This window comes from Mizuhopecten yessoensis, unplaced genomic scaffold (genome assembly GCF_002113885.1).
Source record: "Mizuhopecten yessoensis strain PY_sf001 unplaced genomic scaffold, ASM211388v2 scaffold2751, whole genome shotgun sequence".
Classification (NCBI taxonomy): Eukaryota; Metazoa; Mollusca; class Bivalvia; order Pectinida; family Pectinidae; genus Mizuhopecten; species Mizuhopecten yessoensis.
The window spans coordinates 231,313-256,671 of NW_018404701.1; the positions used below are offsets into that span (position 1 = coordinate 231,313).

Sequence of the window (25,359 nt, forward strand, 5' to 3'; positions counted from 1 at the left end):
CCCCCAAGCCCCCCACCCCCTCAAAAAAAAAAAAAATGAAACATTAAACTTTATAAAAAATAAATAAAAAATGTTTTCATTGATTGACAAACTTTAAAGTAACATTAAAGTACAGATATTTTGCAGGCTTCTTATTTTCATATTTCAGAACTCTTTAAGAATCAAAATCATTGTATCAGTATATTTATAAGTAGCGTATATCCTTAAGAAACTAGTGAATTTCGAAGACGATTATTTGTCCCGAATATGGCTTATAACGTTTAGATAAAAATGAGTCACTGGCATTTATTTCCCCACCTTGGTACCCCTGAGCACTGAAAAATGAAATATTGTATTTTTAAAGCGATAAGTTAATTAGCATAAGGTAGTGGAGTCTACTCAGGTGAGAACTAACTACCTATACTAAGATCCATCCTGATAAAGCCTGTTTATTGTCGCAAATTGATTTCATAGCAAAATGGAAGCGTACACACCATAATGTTGGCAAACATTAAAAAAAACCTCAATCAATGGACGGCTCGAAGAAGGCGAGTTTGTTCAAATATTGACACAGAATTATCTGATATTTCAGTTTTAATCTTGGGTCCTCAAGTTTTCTCTGTCGTGAATATTTGAGTTGTATAAACATATTTTCTATCTCTGCGGAATATTTGAGTTGTATGCGCTGAGGGATCATTGTGTCCATTGATGTCGTAGATAGTCGTAAGCTCGGATTTAAGGTATGTCGTGGTCACGAAGGAGGATTCTGTTATGATCGACGGTCAACGTTACACGTATGTTTATAGGGTAATCACAGGTCCCTGTTGTAGAAGTTACCGACTTTCACACAATAATAATCCAACCCTGGCAAGCTCTCAAATTGTGTTTGATAAATATATACTAGACTTGCTCAAGTCCAATTTTGAAACAAATCCATACAATGATTAATTATCTGTGCCTGGTAAAAAAAAAAAAAAATCTTAAATACACTAGACTTCTTTGCCTAATATATATGGCACATTAAGTTGAGTGTTGCTTCTCCAATGCAGAAGTACTCCAGTTTGTTTGGGATTTTTTAGTTTAAGTTGCTTGCCAAATTACCATATTTAAATGTCAATAAGTCTATGCCTGGTAAAAAGCCATTTCATATGTATTGCAATTCATTAGAAATACCATCAAATGCTATTTCATTGTCCTGCAATAAGCCCACCCACTTCTTCAAGTCTGACTCTGTTTGAAAACAAAAGCAGTAGATAATTTCTGATTCAACATGATCTGTTTGGAAAAAGTAACACAAAGCTATTATGTCATGTAATGAACTGAAGCTATTATTGCCTTCTGTTGAATATATGGTCTCATATTGTTGCCTCAGAATGTATTAGAGTGTCCTCCCACTAGAATGCCTTAGCATTTATACAAGATAACGAGATCATACGACTTTAACAGGTGGCGGTGATTGATCACCTCGAGGTACTTTTATGCATATATATATTGCTGAAGGTGATAGTGTGTCTCAAGGTCATTCTACATAAGTACAAGTAGGCCATGATACCAACCTTGTGGCAGTCACATAATAAAATCATTGACTGCTCCAAAGAAAATGTGACGTAATAGGATTTGTTAGAGTATACTTATAACCAGATTCAATTATAGACTCGATCATTGTTGACCTAGCTAAACAATATGACTCATTTTGTTAGATTTTTTTTCCAGAATTTATGTCTACTTAGACATGAACAACTCTTTGTTGACCTTACAATGGGTCATTTTATCAGTATCTCCAATTTAGAAGTCTATGTAGATATATGGAAGGTCCCTTTAACTCATTCACCCCTGAAGACACATTTGAACTCTTCCAGTTCAAAGGTTAGAATAGTTCATTATAAAATTTTAGGGGTGAATGAGTTAACAAGATGATGGATAGCTGTATTCATTCAATTATTGCATTGTTGACATGGTGACCCTTAACAAATATTGCATTGGATCATGTTATCTGTTTTCTGCAGTTTTTAAGTATGTGAAAATGACAATGCTAAAGGTTACCTTTTAACAAGATTTCACCATTATATAAGATAAGTGGCTAGTTCGTTTTTGTAGTAGGTAAGCAAATTAAAATTTTAATTTCATGTATAAAATGATATTTATTTGTTGATTCTAATATACTATGACCTTTATTATCTTCCTAGTAATATTTTTGCCTCATACGAACAAAGCTGGATCTCCGCATTTACATTTTTGTAGATATAGATGATGGAAATGATTATGATAATATTCTTACAGACCTACAAAGTACAAAAACTGAATAACAAAAAGGTTGTCTGAAATGAGTAGGTTAAAATTACCTCCCTTTATTCAACAATGTTCCTTGATACATGTGAAAGATTTGCCTTCATTTTGTTGTGAATAACCATTTGTACATGTAAGTGTTGTCAAAACCTTGTGATTTAAACGATTTTAAAATTATGTTGATCATATCAAATTGTCCAGGACGGAATTATGAGACACTCAGGTTAGATGAAGGTTTTGTTGGTCCTCAAATATATCTTCAACATCATCAGGTCTTCGCATTGGCGCAAATTTTGCGAATTTATTCAAAATATTGGGGATGCATGGATAAAAGTTTTTGCTAGATGTTGAATTCGCTATTTCACTGGTAACAAGTGTAAATTTTAAATTCAGCAGTTATTGTTCATTTTGTCTGAACCACCTGATCCTATGATAAGTGATCACCTGTACACAGGTGTAATACTACCTGTCTTTAAATAACAATTGATGAGTCTGATGTCAATTGATAGGTTGATCTGCTATTGTCTGTTCAAATTCGAAGGTCTCCACATGTCTGTGACAATTTAAAAATTCCACGGCAGACGTCAAGATCGTTTTAAAATGTTTAATCAAGCGAATTTCATTTTGTGATTTACCGAAACAGGTGTAGTATATGGTTTCAATAAGTTTGGTAGGTGTGATGGGATTTGCTCAAATTGGAGTTAAATGACCTGTTTTTGTGTTGAAAGAAGAATCTGGTACATTTTATAAACAATTTCATGGAGTATGGGCAGGTTAAGATAAAAGTCTAAACATCAGACTTTTCCCAGGATATGATTTTCACAGAAAATGAGATAAACTAGCAGAGGGCATGTGTATCTTTTTACATTGGTGGTTGTAAGTTTCCATGTTTTCTGGCTCAAGATGAATATAATTCACAACTTTATCGTGTCTGCTGAAGATAGAATTCACTTGAATGATCAGATCACAGATACTTAAGGTATCAATTACTTAGGGTCCCTTTGCATTTCTCAAATGTTTGAGCTCATGATTAAGAATGTAGGTACGTATAGGGGATCGATATGTATAGATGAAGCTAAACTCTAAGGGCAAAATATAACATTTTAGGAAAGATTTTCAATGGAACCCTTCAAAAAGTATGAAGAGAATAAGATCAGGTGTTCCAGATAACTAATACTAAAATAAAATATTAAAAAAAAGTTTAAATATATATATAAATTGGATATTTCATACCAACATAAAACAACTGTATTCATAGAAACGTTTACTGCAGTTTAGTTTTGGCAAATGCAGTAATAATTACTTGTCAATATTCACTTTGATAGAGGTAAATGCTGAATTTTTCATCCTAATCTGTTTGATTGAAATCAACAGAAATCCCTTTTGCTTTTTACTCAAATTTAATTTATTCAGTATGAAGAACAATTGTAAACGTTGAGAGTCTATAAGTGACTTTAAATAATTTGTTCAACTGTGATAACCTATATTATTATTTGTCAAACTATGATAGAATATGTTATTATTTGTCAAACTATGATATCGTCTATATTAATTTTTGTCAAGCTATCATAGTCTATATTATTATTTATTAAACTATGATAGCCTAGTATATTATTATTTGTCAAACTATGATAGTCTTAACTATTATTTTTCAAACTATGATAGCCTATGTTATTATTTATCAATTAGGGATCATTTTAAGAATCTATTTACATGTAGGTTCTACTCCATGGCAAACTTAATCAAACATCATGGCAAATATATTAATTCTATTTAAAAATTATTGCAATAATTTTGAAGTTGATAAGTATGCCAATTGCATAACAGATTTCCTATATACAGTTAAATATATAAACACATTCCATTGGATTGATAAGAATGATTTAACTGATATTAGATCTTAAGTGTCGATCAGTGTCATGTGTGGAATCGAAGTAAACAAATAAATAAAATGCTTAAATGTTGTTTATAGGTCTTTAATTGATATTAAGGTTGGAGACATTCTTTATTTATTACATTTTTGCCAGTGAAATATTGGATTCTATCAACTTGATAAAACTGATATCTTTCACACTGTGACAACTATCAAAAGTGATATTTTCAGTGTGAAAATATCACTTTTTGGTATTGACCAATCACAAAGGTATCTTCTATTCGCTGCATTCAAAGGCAACAATCTTTTGTTCAGATTCAAATGAAGCGAAGGTAGAATTATTGGTTGTTAAATATGGTAAATGTTTGCGCACTCGTGAAAAATATCAAAATATTAGCCACACTGAAGACACCATTAAATATCCTCTATTTATTGTCAGCTTGATCTTTTAAAACAGTAAATTTATCCCAAAAATATTAAAACTTTGATAGTTATATTCAACTCTTAAAAAAAAATGGGCATTTTTCAGGGACTTTTGTTTAAATTCTCATAGCTCTTTTACTTTGAATTAAGTACCTAAAATTATCTTTAATGAACTTAGGCTACACAAAATATTTGATTTATTTCAGTGTCAGCTCTAGGTATGGCTAGATATTGGATCTAGAGTGTCAAATACATTTTGTAATTAATTGTGATGTTTGTGACACTCATGAAATTTAGATCAGAATACTTTTTATTACTTCTAATCAAAGTCATACCTGTCTACACCTGCATAAATGCAAGTCTGCCAAGTATGATACTTACGAACTTAGACACTGGATATGTTATTGACAGGTTATGTGACCCCAGCCATTAGTTCTGATCAGTGTCTGAAATGCTATAGCAAAAAAGAATGAATATTTCTTAGCAAGGTTCTTTGAATTCAGTCTCTCCAAAATTTGGCCTACAATTATAGTCTGTTACTCCAGAAACTTGAGTCTTAGACGTTTGAACTACCAGACAAACAATTCTAGCCTTCAAGATTTAAACCTTGACTTTATAAATTAAGCGTAGTTCTGGAGCCTTCAGAATTTTACCCCTGACTTGCAAATTAAACTTACTTAGTTCTAGAGTTGTCAAGAGCTATGCACTAATTTGAGCAGATTTTCTTTTTAGGATAGCTCTTTACAAGAGCTAAGTGAACAAGAATGGCATACTTAATTAAGAATAAAATATTTGATAGAAAAAATGCATGTTAGAAAATAGTTAAAATAGAAGCAAATTGAGCAGTTGAGTCACACATTAATCCAGCCACCACTAGCCCAGTTGTCCCTCTACCAGCCATTGTTTCCTGGGGACCAACTTCCTTTTTTCCAATTTCAAAAGTGTCAAACGCAATTCAGATATTTTACAATCAAGTCACTTTAACTCATTCACCCCTGAAATTTCATAATGAACTATTCCAAACTTTGAATTGGAAGAGTTCAAATGTATCTTCAGGGGTGAACGAGTTAACAAAGCAGCCCTGTATACATATTTTGAACAAGCCAAGTTTACTAGAATTAACACTTAAGGATCCCTGTCCCATATTGCACTGTGTCTTTTCGTATCTTCAATAACCTTGTTAGGTATCTATAGTAACCTCCCTTTAACTTCCGTTTGGATATAACTGTAGCACAGTTGGGTCAGGTACTTCTGTTGACCTGGTAGCGCAGTTGGTTAGAACGATAGTACATGTATAACATTAATCCGAAGTCCAGGGTTCGAATCCCTGACTATAACCCTGCTGATCTTTTTTCCACTCAGAACACTGTTATCTTCTTCATTGTTTCTCATAAAAGTATGGTTTTCTTTACAGAAATGATTTATCAAAGCTATAGTCATCCCGGAAAAATCTGTTTCCTACACTTAATTACAACTTTTTGGTGCAGGGATCCTTAATCTATGTTGGCAGACCATAGTTAATGTTCCGACAAATATATATACAGCTCTGAGAAAAAAAACAATAATTTTCAAACCTGTTATGTACTATGGGTACTCCATTATACATAAACATGGAGTTATTGGATCAGAGGGTTTGTATCGTTTCTCCACATCATGAATAATCTAGAGGTACTTTGTGCATATTCATGGTATCTGTTTTCAGGCTGGATGCGTACCATTGATCGGCCCAACAGTTTTGTATATAAAATTTTCTATAGTCTCCGACGGATGTTATAGACAAACAAATTATGCAAAAACGATCAGTACAAAACTGAATTGTTTGAACATAATATCCACTGATGCTATAGTCTACTGAAAACAGATAACCAAATGATTTGGTTATTTGCATAAAAATGATTTAAACAACCATTTTTATGCCCCCACCATAAAATGGGGGGTATATAGAGTGTTGCCCATGCCTGTCCTGTCCCATCGCGCCCCATCCCATGATCAAAGTGGTTGTAACTATTTATAGAACATCAAACACTGAAACTAATTTCACATGGTGACGGGGGCGTTCATGTCGTACAGACATTTTCTAGTTTTTATGAATTTTATTAAACAAAGCATAGATATTTGTATTACTGAATACACAGTGGTCAGAGTAGTCAGGTTGTTGAAATACTAAGCAGTGTAATCAGGTGTTGGATTAGACAGTATGTCAGAATACTGAGGCCTTTTTTGGTTGTTTTCCTCAGAATTGGAACATCGATCATCTTTATATATGTTGAATTAGGCAGGATGTTGGAATACTCATGGGTCAGATAAGACAGGTTTTGCTGTATTTCTAAAAGAATATTGTTTAAACCTTTTTTTATTGTAAGCTTGGATGTCGTGAATCCCCAATTTATTGCAAAGTTACTGATCTGTCGGGGATTTCTTTTTTCTTGATTTTTCCAGTTTAAATTTGAATTGAATTTGGGGGGCTGCAGTGGTGGAGGTGTTAAGGACTGTCTGACATTATGCTTCCACTATCCCTCTACCACTGGGTCGCAGGTTCAAGGCCTACATGGGGTATAGTCGCCAGGTACTGGCCGTAGGTCGGTGGTTTTTCTCCGGAAACTCCGGCTTTCCTTACCACCACCAAAACCTGGCACGTCCTTAAATGACCATAGCTGTTAATAGGATGTAAAACACAAACAAACAAAAATACAATTTGAAATTTTATTTATTGGTTGAGAGTTATAATGATAAAATATTGTTTCTGCATCTTATTCCTCCAACATGACTTGTCTGATATATTGAAACTTATTGAATTATGTATCATTATAAATCACAGGTATTAAGAATTGATTTTGGATCCTTTTTATCTTGATAGTTTCTGATGCTCCATGCAATTTTGAAATAGTACTGTTTTATCATTTTAGTTCTAACTATATGATATTTACCTGTGTATCTTTTTGTATTTTCCAGAGAGACCTCGAGCAGGCGGAGAAGATGAGGACGAATGGCGAGCAATTCATCATGGATGACCATTATGCCGTGGACTCTATACGTCCAAAGTGTATCGAACTGCAGCGCATGTGTGACCAGTATCGGGAGTTACTAAGGCGACGACGAGACCTTCTTGACACTTCACATGACCTTCAGGACCGAATTGACAAGGTCATTATAAAACAAGTTTTGTTTTACTCTTGACAAATACAAAACACTTTCGTTTTCAATTGATTTCACAAATTTTAAAGGTTTCTGGAATATCAAGTTTTATCTCAAGGATGTTTATTGTAAAACACAGCATTATGTTTTGAGGGTATTTTTACCATTTCACCACTGTAGACCATAATGGACTCATCCAGATCAATGCATGGGAGAGTCTACTGAAGTTGCATAGGGGGGTAAGGGTTAAGTCGGATATCATTTATAGCACACCATGTATCTTGAATGCTTTCACGAGGTCTTCAACATTAAGGCATGGTTCTATATAAATTACTCACTGGACATTTTACGAATAAATTTGTCCTGTGATCTTTGTCTGTGCAAGCCATTTGTTTATCATATCATTTTGAAATGACATCGTCTTATTTTGATATCATAATTTGACCATGGACCTGTTGTTTAAACCATATCTCTTAAAAAGAATATTATTTGACCTTTGAACTTTGACCTTTTACAGGCCAATAAATGGTGTACAAAGGGTGTCGACATGCTGTCCAAGCAACAGGTGGATGCCTGTCAGAGCCCCGCGGGAGCCGAACTTGCTCTCAAGGACATTGAGAGTTTCGTGGCAACTGCCCGAGAGCTCCGTCTCAACAACCCAAAAGAGTTCCGTCAATTGTTTGAAAGCATGATCACTCCAGAAACCCGAGTAAGTTTCTCTGCTACCAGATATTCGTGTAAAAATATGCAGTAAAACCCCACTTACTCGTACTTGTGGAGCACAGATCGATAGTTTGAGGAATACATGGTATTCAAGTAATCCGAGGTTGGTTCTAGATCGTCAAGTATATATCTGTCAAATCTTGAGTGTTAAACATTAAACATTTAGACGTATTGTAAAACAGTACTTATGCTATTATAAGCATGTCGCTGATACTTGTAAACAGAAGTCTTAGCCCAAGCTATTTTTGCAGTGACGGTGTGATACACAGGTAAAATATCTGTCGGGCGTGACATGTCACACCTGTTAGACAAATACATAGGATTAATACTACGACCATGACGAGTCGTGGGCAAATTTTTGTTCGAGGAATATGGGGTATTCCAGGAATAACGGTTCAACTAATCTAGGATTACATTACAAAGAATATGTACAAACTCAGTCGTCACCAAACGAACTGTCGACGAATGAGGGGTATTCGAGTAAACCAAGTTTGAGGAGGTGGGGTTTTACTGTATAATCAAAGATTGGTACACTCTGTTCAGGAAATATGATTTGAAGATCATAAAAAAATGTAAAAAAGAACATTGTTAAGGTGTGGTATAAGGACCAACATAGTTAAGGATGTATGCTACCTAACAATGAAATGAATCTCCTAAACAAAAGAGTTCTGCATGAAGACATGTAAAATATTTGTTTCTACGAATGATGATTTGGACATGTATAATGGACAGACAACTTATTTAAAAGATAAATGAAATTGAATGCACGGATAACAAATATGATATTTCGGAATTATTTTAGATAATTGTTTTTAAAAAATACCAGAGAATATTACGAGAGAGCATATAACCTTAACTTTAGTATGTATCAGGTATTTCCTTTTCAAGAGAAGCAGTAAAAAACTATGTCTTGTAGTATGAGATTTATCTATTTTAAAGGTTATGTATTGACTGAGTAAGTAGCAAGGGAGATTATCTTCGGTAGTTTAGTTGTGGGCCTTTTTTTCCAAAAAAATATTTTCAAGTTATGGAGTTTGAAATGACTGATAATGCCAAAATACAACTTGGCACAATTTTTCATCACATAAACAAAAACGCATCTTGACTATAGAGTACAAACAATCTGGCAACTATCATCAATTTCTCCCTGAGAAATATTTTTTTTTTTTTTAAATCAAAACATTATTTCTCTTAAAGGCCAATGTCCAGAAGGTACTGAAGCGGATTGAGGATGTGCAGGCCATGTGTGAGAAGCGACACCAGAGTCTGCAGCAGGTGGCGAAGCCGTCAGTCCGCCCTAATACCTCGCATCGTGTACCGCCCACCCACGGCCACCCGCCACACCACCCTCCGCATCAAGACTCTGATCCCAAACGCAAAACTAACACCGAAAATCAGCAGCGACAACAGGGCATTTACGAAAGGTCGGCTCGGGTGAGTGATCAATATTTTTCAAAAGAACGTGTGAAACATTTGTTTCTATAGAAAAGATTGTTTCTGAATATTAAATGATCTCTCATCAGGATTGAGAGGAAGCTTCTCTATCTAGCTTATTGGTCTGTGTGAATACTGTACGTACACTGGATATATTTACCAAGCAAAATTTTTGTCTACTGTCTGTAAAATCCATATTCACTCAATGAAATATTTGCATTTGCTTCAGTATATGTATAATCTATATTGACACAGTGAAATACTTGTTCTCCCTCAGTAAAATCAATTTTCATCCATGGTTATATTTTGAGTATATTTATGAACTAAATCGTTACACTCTTCACTATAGAACCTAATATTTTGAGGATAAATATAAATGGCAAAAATGTGAAGGACAATAATCTTAAAAGCTTCTTAAAGGTTCAAAATTTGAAATGGGCAAATAATAATGTTTATGTAGTAAGTTGCACTTGTAACACCAGAGGGGAAAAATTGAGTAGGCCAAAACTTAAAACTTTTTATCATCATCTAATTTTTGAAATTGTTTGTTTCCATAGTTACGAACCGACGCAACTGGATCCTCCCGTCCTTATATTACCCCACCGTGTACAAATCTTGGCAGTCTCCCTGACAGTCTAAATGTGGGTGAGAAGACCCGCGCCTCTGTGACCTCCATGTCAACTACAACCTCGTCAGGGTCGTCAGGGTCGGCAAGGTCAACCAGCATGATGGACACCGATACACTAATGGCCAAGAGGAGGTAAGTGGGTTCAGCCAGTGTCCTGCTCATTGTTTTTTTACCTTTTAGGGGCCGCTGTGGCCGAGTGGTTAAGGCGTCTGACATTCTGCTACCAATATAGCCCATCACCACTGGGTATGCTGGTTCGAAGCCTACATGGGTTTTCTCCGGGAACTCTGGCTTTCCTCCGCCACCAAAACCTGGCACATCCACGTTAAATGACCATAGCTGTTAATAGGACGTAAAACACTAACAGACAAATCCTTATAAGTTAGACCTCGTGTTAACCAGTTCCATATAATCTTTACAAAAATTAATATATGTCAAATTCCTTTTAGGATTTTAATGATTTATGGGTGCCTTCAATAATTTTAAAGTGGGGTTTTTTTGTGTGTCTTTTCTTCTAATAAATGATTCACAAGGTATTTCAATTCGCCAAAGAACATGAACAGGTTTCTGTTCCTTAATGTTCAATCCAATCTTTTCAGCATCAATAGTTCTTAGTTCATAATTGTCATTTCTCGTGAGATTACAAGTAAAAATAATCTGGGGAATTATATGTATAGTTAACAGTCATGAGATATCCAAGTTTAAATTCTTATAACAGTAAACTGCCAGTAGGACCTAAAACTATATTATAATCATTTTTGAGATAAATAAGGTTATAATTCAAAATGTCCAAGTTTGTAATATCACGAAGTTGTACTGAACACTATTTATTGTATATACATGTAGTAGTTTTTGTGCCAATTTTTACCTTAAATTTAACTGTTTTCTAAGAATGTTGCCAGCTGTTTTATCAAACTTATTTTTATTATTTCAGACATGTGTTGAACGAGTTGATTGAGACAGAAAAAACATATGTGTCGCAACTGTACGATATTATAAAGGTAGGTTTGTTTGGTAGTAAAATTAACTTACATACCAGTTTCATCACTGTCACATTTTAGTTTTAAAAATAATTTATTCATAAGGGTCAGAGTTATCAGCGAATTTCCATGAAAGTTTTTGAATAGATTTTATTCAAAATTATTTTTACAAAATTTAAATTAAACAGTTCAAATTTCACTTCTTGTTATGACTAAAAGCATCAATTGTGGAGATGATCTTGGTTTCCAAAATTATTCCTAAGCGACCAAGGTTTTTGAAAACATTCCAAAAGTGGAAATTCATCCTTACTTGTCAAAATTTTTGTTGGAAAATATAAACAGTTTCAATATTCTTACATTGTCTTTAAAAAAAATAGCATCAGAAGAGAAATTGAACATTAAAAAACTAATGTCCTGACTTGTTTGTTTACAGGGATACCTGCAGGAGTTAGATAGTAGACCCATGCAACACCTTATTCCAGACGAGCTTGTGGGCAAGAAAGAAATACTCTTCGGCAATCTAGAACAAATATACTCTTTTCATAAAAAGTGAGACTGATTCTTAATCATTTTTTTCAAATGTTTGTAAATAACGCATGGTTTCAACCATATAAGATGTCTTATTATCAACCTCTCATATTAATTCTGTAAAAATTAATTGTTGCCCCCCCCTCCCTCTCCTTTCCATCTGTTATCATAGAAAATAAGTCACAAAAATATGTTACAAAAATATTTCTATTATGATGGACGAAATTTCATCTTATGATTCCCTGTTAAAAATAAACAAATTTTTATTTTTTATTTTTTCCCCCAAAAAGATTTTATTTTCAATAAACCTCAAATGTACATATAGTCAATAAGGTGCGTTTGATTGTCCTCTCCAGAATAAAATTTATTAGAATAATTACTGCATACATTTGAACAAATTTAAGAAATAAGATTACCTGGGTATTTTGAAATATCTTACTCAAAAAATTGAATTTAGATTTTACAAATGATATTTACTTTTCAGTATATTTCTACAAGAACTACAGAATTGTAGAGACCAACCTGCGAAAGTAGGAAAATGTTTTGCAAATAGGGTAAGTTTACTTTCAAAATTATTTTGAATGGATATTCTAGATAATTTCCTTAAACTTTCACTTTTGAAATCTGTTCATATATGATTCATACATTGCATTAAACAGCTTTTCTTATGGACTTTTTTTTAATATAATTCCTTGAAATTCTACGTTGAAATTAAATTGATTGAAATCCAACATTGAAAGGAAATGTATTTCAAATTCTTCATTGAAATTGAATTAATAAATGAAATCCTACAATGAAATCAACTAATTGAAATCCTACATTGAAATTGAATTGATTGAAATCCTACCTTGAAATGATTTCACTGAAATTCCACATTGAAATTGGATTCATTGCAATCTAGCATTATAGTTGAATTTATTGGTTATATCCCACATCCAAGTCAATTTATTGAAATCCTACTTTGAAGTTGAATTTCTGTATATTCTATATTCAAGTTGAACTAATTTGAATTCTACAATTAAGACAAATATTATACATCACAAAAAATGTCTTGGAGAATTCTTTTAGTTTCCCTTTACCATCCTGTCAGGTAAAAAAAATCTATACTATTTTTTCTGAAATTAATGAAATGTATATATGTTTAACTTTGTTGATATTTTTTATTTTTGTTTGTTTGCACAGAATGAAGAGTTTCACTTATACAGTGTTTATTGCCAAAACAAGCTGAGGTCGGAGGCTCTACGGAACCAAGTCGGGGATCAGAATCCATTCTTTCTGGTAAGGCTTTTAACTTAATTACATTTTGTATTAGGACTCAAAAGTCTAATGCCAATTTCACTAGTCTCCTCAAATTTAGTTTTTGGTGAACCTGATTAAATATGGAACATAATTTCATAAGTCAAGCCTCGTTAATTACTCTCACCGAATCATACCAGAAAAGGCGACATATTAACTCATTCACCCCTGAACACACATTTGAACTCTTCCAATTCAAAAGTTGGAATAGTTCATTATGAAATTTCAGGGGTGAATGAGTTAAATCCTATCAAGTACTTTGCTATTTAGATGAGGCAGAATGATACCAGTTAAATTCAGTTGGATTGATCAGTATCACTAAAAGCAGTCGCTCAAGGTTTTAAAGTACAAGTTATTATTTTGATTTCAGGAATGCCAGCGGAAGTTGGGACACAAACTACCGTTGGGGGCGTATCTACTCAAACCTGTGCAGCGTATCACAAAATACCAGCTCTTACTCAAGGTAAGTAAAGACTTGTGGCATGACTCCTCATACCCATACAACAGATCACAAAACACTAGATCTTACTCAAGGTAAATAAGACTTGTGGCATGACTCCTCATACCCATACAACATATCACAAAACACCAGCTCTTACTCAAGGTAAGTAAAGATTTATGGCATGACTCCTCATACCCATACAGCATATCACAAAACACTAGCTCTTACTCAAGGTAAGTAAAGATTTATGACATGACTCCTCATACCCATACAACATATCACAAAACGCCAGCTCTTACTCAAGGTAAGTAAAGATTTATGGCATGACTCCTCATACCCATACAACATAACACAAAACGCCAGCTCTTAGTCAAGGTAAGTAAAGATTTATGGCATGACCCCTCATACCCATACAACATATCACAAAACACCATCTCTTACTCAAGGTAAGTAAAGATTTATGCCATGACTCCTCATACCCATACAACAGATCACAAAACACCAGCTCTCACTCAAGGTAAGTAAGACTTGTAGCATGACTCCTCAAACCCATACAGCAGATCACAAAACACCAGCTCTTACTCAAGGTAAGTAAGACTTGTGGCATGACTCCTCATACCCATACAGCATATCACAAAAAACCAGCTCTCACTCAAGGTAAGTAAGACTTGTGGCATGACTCCTCATACCCATACAGCGGATCACAAAACACTAGCTCTTACTCAAGGTAAGTAAAGACTTGTGCCATGACTCCTCATACCCATACAACATATCACAAAACACCAGCTCTTACTCAAGGTAAGTAAGACTTGTGGCATGACTCCTCAAACCCATACAACATATCACAAAACACTAGCTCTTACTCAAGGTAAGTAAAGACTTGTGGCATGACTCCTCATACCCATACAGCAAATAACTGTTTCCAGTTCCTAATCACCCAAGTTTAAGGTTTTAAGGCTTGTAGGCACAAATCCTCAAATCCAAAATGAAGGCACTTGGGCCTCAACGTAATCCACAATTAAATCAATACTAATTTTTAAATTTAGTGTTTTAATATTTTTGTATTCATTTTTCTTTTTCAGGAAATGCTCCGGTTTTCGGAACAAGACCCAGCGTGTGAAGCTCATATACAGGAAGCGCTGGACTCCATGTTGGATGTTGTACGATTTGTAAATGACAGCATGCATCAGGTGTCCATCGTCAGTTTCCCGGTAAGATTTCATTATACCAGTCTCTGACCCCAATCCCTCCTCAATGTATCCTCCTTACCTTAAAAATATTTTCATTCTTTCGGGATGAAGCACAAGCTTCAATTATTTCCATCATTGTACATACCAGAGATCAGGCATCTTATCTTTTAACATAGAAATGTAATTTCTATTATTATTACTATTATTTTTTTATATTAACTTGGGGAAAAAAAAGTAAAGCCTGTTTAATATGATACATGTGCATTTTGACACACTTTCTAATCCAGCAATGTTTTAAAATAATTTTCTAATTAACACTTATTATACAGTATGACCTGTGTATGCTGATATCTTGTCTAATCTGACCAATATGATGGTTCACACAGGGTGTCAGATTAGACAGGTGAATCTAACCAATATGTTGTGACGAACAGGGTGTCAGATGAGATAAGTTCATTTGACATCCCCCAGGGTGTCAGATTTTTGAGACAAGTTAATCTGACCAGTGTGTTGTGCTCCACAAGTTTTCAGATTAGACAGGTTTTGCAGACCAATATGTTGTGTCTCTCATTGTGTTGGATTAGACAGGTTTCACTGTATAAAAAGATGTCTGCAGCCTATTCTGAAAAAGTATATTTAAGAAAAATGAGATAAAAATATCATAAAGAATTTTGAATAAAACCGACTTTCATATTCCTTTTTCAAAGTTTTTATGTCAATTACTATGACTTATCAGTATTTTGTCTTACTTTGTCTTTTTTTCTTACTTGCAGGGAAACTTATCAGATCAGGGGAGGTTACTCATGCAGGGGGCTTTTAATGTGTTTACAGAACATCAAAGAGGACGAATCAAAGACATACGCTTTAAACCAATGCAGAGACATATGTTTTTATATGAGAAATCAATATTATTGTGTAAAAGGAAAGAAGAAATCGGTTTATCATCGGAAAAAGGAGTTTATAGTTTTAAAAATCTTCTAAAAGTAAGCAAAATATAATTTGGATTCAATATATCTACATTGTATATAATATCTCAAATAGGCTACAATAAATGTGCTTAATTTATCAAATATTACTATTAAAATTCAAAGAAGAAATGGACTGACGACATCAAATCTCCGCAAATTTTAGATATTAATTAAAGTCAATTTAATCATAATTTGGGTCATTTATTTTCAAGACATCTGGAATGTTTTTCCCAAAATTTTGTTTAGTTGAAAGCTCAAAAAGTCAGGAGAGGGCCTAGTATGTTGTAAGGACTTGTGCCTAGTCCCTTTGATTTTAAACAATGGAGTATAATTTGAATGAATGAAAAGCTCAAATATACTGCCAAATCTCCATAAGGAGAAATTCAGCAGTCTAGTAAATAAGCTTAATGGCTGTAGAAATTTTCATTAATTTCACATTTATTAAAATGACACAAACATATTCACATGCGATACCATGATTTTAAACACACAGTAACTCTTTTGTATTTTTTTTCGCAGCTTTCACAAGTTGGTCTCACCGAAAACATCAAGGGAGATAAGAAGAAATTTGAGTTATGGTTACGCGGACGAGAGGAAGTGTATATCATTCAGGTCAGTGTAAGAGCTCCTAACAATCAGTTTTGGCATTTATTTTTAGCTGAATATGAGAACGATTCCAACAAAAAAATGATTTTTTTTTTAGAGATATATACTTATGATACATAGCGATATTTCTCCAAATGGGAGAGTCACTTCACGAAGGTTAAAATATTTGTTACATTTGTTTGGAACAAAATGTTCACAGAATAAATAAGAAATGTATGGCTTGATTAACCCTTTCAACCCTATGTAATTTTAGTAGACTCTACCATGCATTGATCTGAATGAGTCCATTATGGTCTACAGTGGTGAAAGGGGTAAATGTTGTAACAATAATTACATATTTTGATTGTTCTTTTTTCAGGCACCCACATTGCCTTGTAAAGACATGTGGGTGAAAGAAATCAAACGGGTTCTCATGAACCAGTTTGATCAGCTGAAAAGTAAGTTCGATGGTAAATATCTCATTTCAAGACTTAGCATGGCCTAGAATTAGCAAATCACCTTGGTGTGTTTACTGATGATTGTAGCACATTTGTTTTGGCAACGTATATCTAGTAATATTGGCAAAATTTATTGATATTTGTGATCTTCTGAAAAATATAAATCGCCTTTAGCCATCAATATTTCGGCAGTGATGTTGTTACCTAAATTTTACAACAGCCTATTCCTTAATGAATTTGGAAAATATAGCATTATTTGTATTGAAACTGGGAATACATTCCCCAATGGCATTTTTAGCTAAGGGAAACAGCCTGTATTTGGCAGAAAAATTGAACAAAAAAAATCACTCTTAAGACATACAGTAAAGCCTTTATAAACGTAGCAGACAGGAAAAAGCATCATTCCCCAAAAGGCAATCTAATCCAGGTCGTTCAAACTCTTCGATGGATGCACTTTGCCAAGCTATCTGGTAATCAGTGTCATCTAAGTCCAGGGCCGTTTTCGTGTAAACGGGCAAACCAGTCAGACCACAGTTGTTCGTTTATTAAATAAAGCCAGACCTAGTTATCTGATGCTGCTTTCAGGCGAGCCTTGACAAAGCCTTGCAAGGCCTGCATAAACATTAGCAGGTCCGCCGGGATTTATTTCCGAAATTGTTACATTTGTAAATGGTCAAACCGGTTGTTCCGCATAAATGAACAGGCCCCTGATGTCTTGTATGTATGATTAGGATATGAACCTGCAACTTCTGAACTCTAGATGGAAGCTTTAATCAAATGAACAGTCTTGGACGTCATTCCTAAGTTGAAAAATCTTGTTTCATAATTGTTGTAAAATAAATAAATAAAGTCACCTTGCCAAGTCTGTAACAGTGACAAGGGTTGGTTACATGCATCAGTTTGTAAAGAAAAGGGAAAAATACAAATGCAAAATCCAGAAATTCCTAACTCGAGACAAACAATTTAGCTTACTTAGCTGTCTCGTATCCAGTTCCCGAGATCACCAAGGGAAATTACTCAAAGACATATTAAATATGTAATGTATGACGTGACAGACATCTTTAAGTAGATTTGTTGTAAAAAAAATCAAAAAAAAATCTGATTTTATATGAAATGCAAATTTGTTTACATCCCATGTTCACTGTCACCTTGTTAAACTAGATGTTGTCATAAACAAAAGGCATATTTTAAGTGGCGATGTCAGACATTCGACTTTCTCTATTAACTCATTCACCCCTGCAGACACATTTGAACTCTTCCAATTCAAAGGATGGAATAGTTCATTATGAAATTGCAGGGGTGAATAAGATAAATAAGGTGTAGTGTCATAGTATTAAAGGCACACTTTTGTTTTAAATATTTCATGTTTCACATTTGAATCCCTTTCCTTATCCATTCACAGACATCCGTCATCACATCCATTTCCTATTTATTTCCAAATTTTATTCATAATCATTCATCACAAATTAAGCTACCCTAGATTTATTCCTAAAACCATGCTTTGTTTTGCTGAATCACATTGCTGACACTGTATTCTGCTATTTTGTATGAGGCTCTGCTTGTAGAAAGCATTATTTTAATTCTTCTTTTTTTTAAACTTTATTGGAAAATATGAATTAAAAAGGTATAGTCAAGCTGATTGTGATCACTTATATCAGGTCATGACTAATACTTTTGCTATAGAAATTCACAGCTTATCTTTTAATGACCATTATTCAAAATTATATACTTCACAGTTTAAAGTTTAAGCTATTCAATTAGATGCTATTGTATTTTGAACTTAAGTTTTTCGGTGAAAATTAATTTAAAAAAATATTGTAGGGCTTCATAATAATATAATTGGATGTAAAAAATATTATATATAAAATTCATCATTGTGTTTGGACATCTACATTTTACAGTTCACCATTTAAATCTGGCAGGCAAGTCAGAAGAAGACCTGCAAAATTTATCAGAAGACCTTCCATGCAATAACTCCAGGTAAGAAAAAAAACAGGTGCACGCGGTGGGATCTGTGAATTTGTTGACTAGGTTTTGCTTATAAGATTTATGAAATTCATTGATTATGTTTAAGAAAAGATGCCTTCAATTTTATCAGATATAAGGAATGTATCGATAATAAAATTTTGTTAAAATACCATAGATATTTTCACGTTTTCATAAATGAATTTTGTCCTGCAAGACGTGGATTAGCAAGATAGTTTTTAAACATCACATCAAAATAATCTTGCTGGTTTGTTTCATCGTTATATACAATCGTCCTCAATACTCCAGGTGTTACACTCACTTACGTTCTCTGCACCCCTGGAATATGTCATAGCAAAATTGAATGCTCAGTGTGCACCACCTTGTGAATGATACAAGAAAACTAGTTTGATCCTTTGGTGTACTTCAAAAGAATCTGTCGAGTGTGTAACGGTGAGATGGACTGGCTTTGAAGTCGGGCGTCGCACCTCTGTTATCTTCAAAGGACAGGTATTGGCCTAGCGATTGATCATGTTTTATTTTCCTGATGCCAATCAAATAGCTAGCCATGTGCCTTCAATTTTGCTATGACATATTCTAGGGATGCAGAGAGCAGAAGTGAGCGTTACCCCTTGAGTATCGAGGACGTTGCCCAATATGCATTCCTCCAACGTTAATCTCCGATTGTGATATTTTCTAATTACCCAGTGTGAGAATCCATTAGGGGCTTAAGATATTTCTGAACAACTGAATAGATAGGCAAAGATTTCAACTGATTTAAAAGGTTCAGGCTACATGACAGTTCTAAACTTTTTTTTAATTTGTCTTGTGGGTTATTTCCCTAGATATGTCGACAACTGGCGGTCAAATAGACAAGCATCATGCAACAACAATGCCCCGACTGTACCCCAGGGGCTGGAAATGATGTCCCCGGAGTCGCCGCCAGCCCCACCACATGACGACGATGGATGGTCAAGTGGAGAGTTCACCAACTCTGACGAGGACGAGTCCAGAAATCACGACAGACGAGGGTCAGAGGTGAGAACTGACCAATGGGCCTTGTAAACTCTATATCTTAAAGTAGTACTGAGGAATATTTAACTCTTAACTGAGCCTGTGGCTATGAGACCCCAGTGATATTCCAAGAAATTTGGTCACATGACAATGTTGACATCGTCAGTGACAAGAAAAAAAGTCAGTGAACTCTATAAACTCATTCACCTCTACATTTTTAAATTGGACTTGTCCAGTCTTTGATTTGGTAAGGTTCAAATGTGACTTTAGGGGTAATTTAAATGGTTCAATAACTTGAGAAAGATACTGAAATGGTGTCGAAAGCTTGTAGAATTTTTTTTGATTAAAACAATAAAAAAAAACTACTGGGTAATGCCAATTCTTAACTGAGTATCTTACAGTTTGCTTGCATGCATGTATGTGTATTTGTATAAGACAATCTATCTTCTCACTCACAGCCTGCCTACCTGCAGCAGTACAAGTCCATAGGCGACTTCCGTGCTAGTGACGCCAATGAAGTTAGCTTACGAGAAAGCGATGTGGTGGAGATTATTCGCACAGGGTCAACGGGTTGGTGGTACGCCCGCCATCTGTCGACCAATCAGGAGGGTTGGGTACCATCCACGTACCTTATACCTTTCAAAAGGCGAAGTTCCCAGTCCCATTTTTCCATGTCAAGTATTGGTAGGTACATATCACAATTGTCACGGAGGTGATTTCCTGTTGTATAACCTCCTCAACTCTCTGCCAATCTGTCTCTCACCTGCTCTTGTAATGTATGGCGTTGGCGTGACGTGCTGTGGACAGTTGCCTTCTCAGCCTGTTACCCCCACTCTCTGCAATAGACTGACTCCAGGATTAACACACTCTGTGATACCAGGACTATACCACTGGTAAAGCAGGGGACACATTTCTAATCACTCAACTAGCCATTTATATATATAGTTTCTCTGCCTTGTCTCCTGCAGCAAGATTTCTACTAGATATTCTCTTCTTTTTTTTGTGTCAATTTCATGAAACTAATTTGGTATTGAATAAGCACCAATTGCTGTAGCTCTTGAATATTTTTATTTAGACCGAAAACATTTTCTTGGACTTTCAAATTTACGAGAAACATATTTGGATACATGTCAGAAAATCGGATTTTGATATTAACATTTTGAGTTTTGATTTGAAAAACAATACCAAGATGACAAGTTTAAAGAGTTAGAATAGTAACACATGCAATCATATATGGAATGGTTGAAATTTGATTGATTATTGTAGAAAAAATTACCTTTTTACGCTGCCACCTTTTATCCAGTGAAATTTTGGTGTTATAAACAGGTATGGTAATATAGATGAATCAACAAGAAAAAATAAAAAGATGACCTTGAAATATTTTGGCGGTAAAGGAGGTGACGAATAAAATGAGGGGCATTATACAGAGGTTTTACTGTATGAAAGAAGACAGAGTTTAGATATATGAATTTAACATCGTATCGTTATAATGTCAGTGGGCGTGTTCCGTCACTAACAGCTTATACACTGTGTTATCACTGTCAGGTTATCCTTCACCCTCGATATCCAGGGGTTCGATCACTTTCGCTCTCTGCACCCCTGGAATATGTCATATTGAAGACTCAGTAGTGTGCACCACCTTGTAGATGAGACAAGGAGACTGGTTTGATCCTTTGATGTACATCAAAAGAATCTCTCAAAACTTCCTGGCTTTGAAGACAGGCCTCGCTCCTCTGTAATCTTCAAAGAACAGGTACCAGCCTAACGATTGGTCAGATTTTTTAACCCGAGACCAATCAAATAGATAGCCGCGTGCCTTCAATTTTGCTATGACATATTCCTGGGGTGCAGATAGCATAAGTAAGCGTAACCATTTACTTGCCAACTTTTTGAAATTGCTAATGGGGGAAATTCTGCATGCTCAAAATTAAAATTTATATAAAATGTGTGTATAAACCCCCCTTAAGACAAAAATAACCCTTTAAATGACATATTTTGAGTTGTTCTTTCAGATGAAATAATTATATCCTAGAATACAGGAATAGTCGAGCAAATTTACAGGTTGAAAATGCTGAATTTCGGGGTTAAAAATCATGAGTCTCCCTCCTAAATTGGGAGAGTTGGCAAGTAAGCGTAACCCTGGGGTATCGAGGATGGTAATTCTCCTGCTTCGCTTTAACTGAAAACTAAGGGGGTATATTTCGCTATATTGGACGTCTGGTTTAAAATACCTCTTTTGAATCATGATTATATACATATATATATATGCTATCTATGTATATTCCTTCTATACTTGGTATGTAAATATATTCCCTATTTCATACACCTTAGACATAGTCAGTATGCTTACTGTATGCAAAATAATGTTAAACACTCCAGCAGAAAGTTATCTCTGAACCAACACAACTTTCCTCTTCCTGATCAAACATTCAAGTAACTAAGTAATCCATGCTGTTTAGATGCTTTAATTGTTATTGTAAAATAGGAAACATGCACCATTGTTTATATTTTCACCATTTTTCGCCCTTGAACAAAATGGCAAGTTCACAGTAGAATGAAAATGGTTTTACTTAAGTTGTAAATTGATTAAGTTTAAAATAACTGTAGGGTAGTTTCAACATACATGTAAGTGAACTTGTTGGACAAGGCCTGAGGGTGAAAATTTGACAGGTTGAATGTTAATTAATATAAGCTCTCTGCTTGAGTTATATGCAGTATAAATTGGAACTCTTCTCTCTTGGAGATACATCACAGATTACTGGGACTATCTACCTTAATGACTGCTCATTATCAATGTAGTATATATCCTTAGAGGTGAACAAAATAATGTTTTAACTGAAATCTTTGAAATAGATTCACTTTGATAAATCAGGGTTCTATATAGTTATGATAACATCATTTAATATTATTTGCTAGGTACATAATTATTATATTAACCTGGTCAGAATGTGTTAGAGTTAAGGAGATAAGCTACCTTACATATTTTTATTTTTTTTAATTATTGTTACAATATATTACACCCTAAAACTGGAAAAGTGTACATGTTGTATGATAATTTAAATCAGAAAAGTGTACATGTTGTATGATAATTTAAATCAGAAAAGTGTGCATGTTGTATAATAATTTAAACCAGAAAAGTGTACATGTTGTATGATAATTTAAATCAGAAAAGTGTACATGTTGTATGATAAATTAAGTGAATTTATTAGTGGTAATTTTTTTAAGCTGATGAAGATTCACTTTTTAGTTGGTATTTTTTCTCCTGAAAAGGCTGATATAAGAATTATGTTAACTGCCTCATATTCAGTAAATATCTTTTCCTTTTTCAGATTCTAGTAGTCAGGATCACATGACAAGTAAGTCAAGCTTGGCGAGTGCTTACAGTTCCAACAGCCCTGTGAACGAAACTTCAATTTGACAAAGAGTTGCCTCCCATTGACAGGAGTTGTGTCCCTTTGATGACAGAAGTATTCTCAGTTTGAAGGATAGGAATTGTCTTAGGAGTGTTCTACTAGTCATTAATGTTGATGTTGTTTAGAACTTGTAAGCAAAGGAAACTCACCCTGAGGTCAAGGTCAACGTGCCACCAGCATAGGTTGACAGAGATTTGTCAAAGTGTGTTCATAATTTGTGAATTCTCATTTAATCAAAAGCTGAAAGAAAAGTTATCCTTGTCACTTGTGTGAAATACAGCATGACCTCGGTGACCTCAAACATTTAATTCAAGGATGGACGTATTAAAAGTGCTAGTTGAGTCCTAGACAGCTCAAGAAATATACTGTTTGACAGAAGTTCTATGTAATTTACAAAATGGATTGCTGAGGAGATAGATTTTCGTGTTTTCACTCCATATATACACATGCTAGATAGGAGTGGTCAAGAGTCCCCTAAATACATTTTACTGTGCAGTGTGTGGTAGTTCTGTAATTATAGAGCGATGAACATGGGAAATCTTTCTACCTGTCTGCAGACACATTTGAACTCTTCTCCCATAGCAACATGTATGGAGGTCCCATAGCAACGTGCATGGAGGTCTCAAAGCAATGTGTACGGATATCCCATAGCAACGCATTTAAGGATGTTTCTTAGCAACATGTACAGATATCCCATAGCAACATGAATGGAGGTCCCATAGCAACATGTATGGAGGTCCCATAGCAACATGTATCGAGGTCCCATAGCAACGTGCATGGAGGTCTCAAAACAATGTGTACGGATATCCCATAGCAACACATTTAAGAATGTTTCTTAGCAACATGCGCTGAGGTCCCCTAGCAACGTGTGGAGTTCCCATAGCAACATGTGTGGAGGTCTCAAAGCAACATATACAGATATTCCATAGCAACACATTTAAGGATGTCCCATAGCAACATGTATGGAGGTCCCATAGCAACATGTATGGAGGTTTCAAAGTAATGCGAATGGATATCCCGTAGCAACGCATTTAAGGATGTTTCTGAGCACCATGTGAGGAGGTCCTCTGACAACATGTATGGAGGTTCCCTAGCGACATGTGTGGAGGTCCCATAGCAACATATACAGATATCCCATAGCAACATATTTAAGGATGTCCCATAGGAACATGTTTGGATTAAGGTCCCCTAGCAACATCTAGAAAGGTCCAATAGCAATATGTATGAAGGACCCTTATGAACATTTACATAGGTCCCAGGTGGACATTTTATATCTGATGTCTATATTTAAGTCATACAACATTGGATTTGAAAGAATTAATTTATATGCTATTTGGAATGTTGATGACAAACATTTCTGTGACATCAATTTTCAACAAAATCTTGCTCTTGAGTTTCTGAAAGAATTCTTGTGATGGATTCTTGATCAGTTTTGGATCAGGACTTACTAACAATGTGGTGTTCTATTTCGTGGTTGAGTCAGCAACACGAATGTACTATCCGTCACAGAGGAATGGAGTCTCTGTGTGTTCCGCAAAGATCAAGCAAGATCTGTGAAATACACTGAAATAATACTGGATTATTTTAAAGGAAACTACTATTCCACGATCTTGCTGGAAAAGTGTAAACCCTTTCACCACTGTAGACCATAATGGACTCATCCAGATCAATACATGGTAGAGTCTACTAAAGTTACATAGGGGTGAAAGGGTTAAATATGTAGGCAATTTGTCTAACATCATTCGTAGGTTTCTATTTCCATTGTCATTTGATCTGATATCGATGTAGTAAACTCATATTTCTCTGTCTCTTACAAAGACCCAAACTTCATGTGATAATGTTCAATGTTAAAACAAATGGGGTCCATAGGACAATTTTTGTGTGCATATGTCCGTGTATGTGCTAAAACTTTGTTAAAGTTCCAGGAAGAGACCCCAGGATATCTATACAGGATATCTCGAGATATCTGTACTAGAGAGCTTGGACTATTCCTAACAGATATCCCAGGATATCCATACAGAAAACCATCAGGATATCTT

The 25,359-nt window shown here is 34.7% G+C and overlaps 1 protein-coding gene across 7 annotated transcripts in view; it reads left to right on the plus strand.

The window, feature by feature from the left end:
* Positions 1-23,870, plus strand: part of LOC110446520 (guanine nucleotide exchange factor DBS-like) — a 124,980-nt gene extending 101,110 nt beyond the window's left edge. For 5 of the 7 annotated variants that reach the window (XM_021491712.1, XM_021491706.1, XM_021491711.1 and 2 more), the window contains 17 exons: positions 7,514-7,705; positions 8,214-8,405; positions 9,617-9,853; positions 10,411-10,613; positions 11,416-11,482; positions 11,895-12,010; positions 12,474-12,543; positions 13,172-13,267; positions 13,656-13,748; positions 14,810-14,938; positions 15,691-15,900; positions 16,405-16,497; positions 16,850-16,940; positions 18,830-18,908; positions 19,739-19,931; positions 20,366-20,591; positions 23,237-23,870. In XM_021491712.1, coding sequence (XP_021347387.1) covers positions 7,514-7,705; positions 8,214-8,405; positions 9,617-9,853; positions 10,411-10,613; positions 11,416-11,482; positions 11,895-12,010; positions 12,474-12,543; positions 13,172-13,267; positions 13,656-13,748; positions 14,810-14,938; positions 15,691-15,900; positions 16,405-16,497; positions 16,850-16,940; positions 18,830-18,908; positions 19,739-19,931; positions 20,366-20,591; positions 23,237-23,325 — 2,376 coding nt within the window. In that variant the 3' untranslated portion in view covers positions 23,326-23,870. Of the gene's footprint in view, positions 1-7,513; positions 7,706-8,213; positions 8,406-9,616; positions 9,854-10,410; positions 10,614-11,415; positions 11,483-11,894; positions 12,011-12,473; positions 12,544-13,171; positions 13,268-13,655; positions 13,749-14,809; positions 14,939-15,690; positions 15,901-16,404; positions 16,498-16,849; positions 16,941-18,829; positions 18,909-19,738; positions 19,932-20,365; positions 20,596-23,236 lie in introns of all 7 variants that reach the window. The other 2 variants (XM_021491707.1, XM_021491708.1) reach the window with 2 other exon arrangements.
* Positions 23,871-25,359: the final 1,489 nt, after the last annotated feature.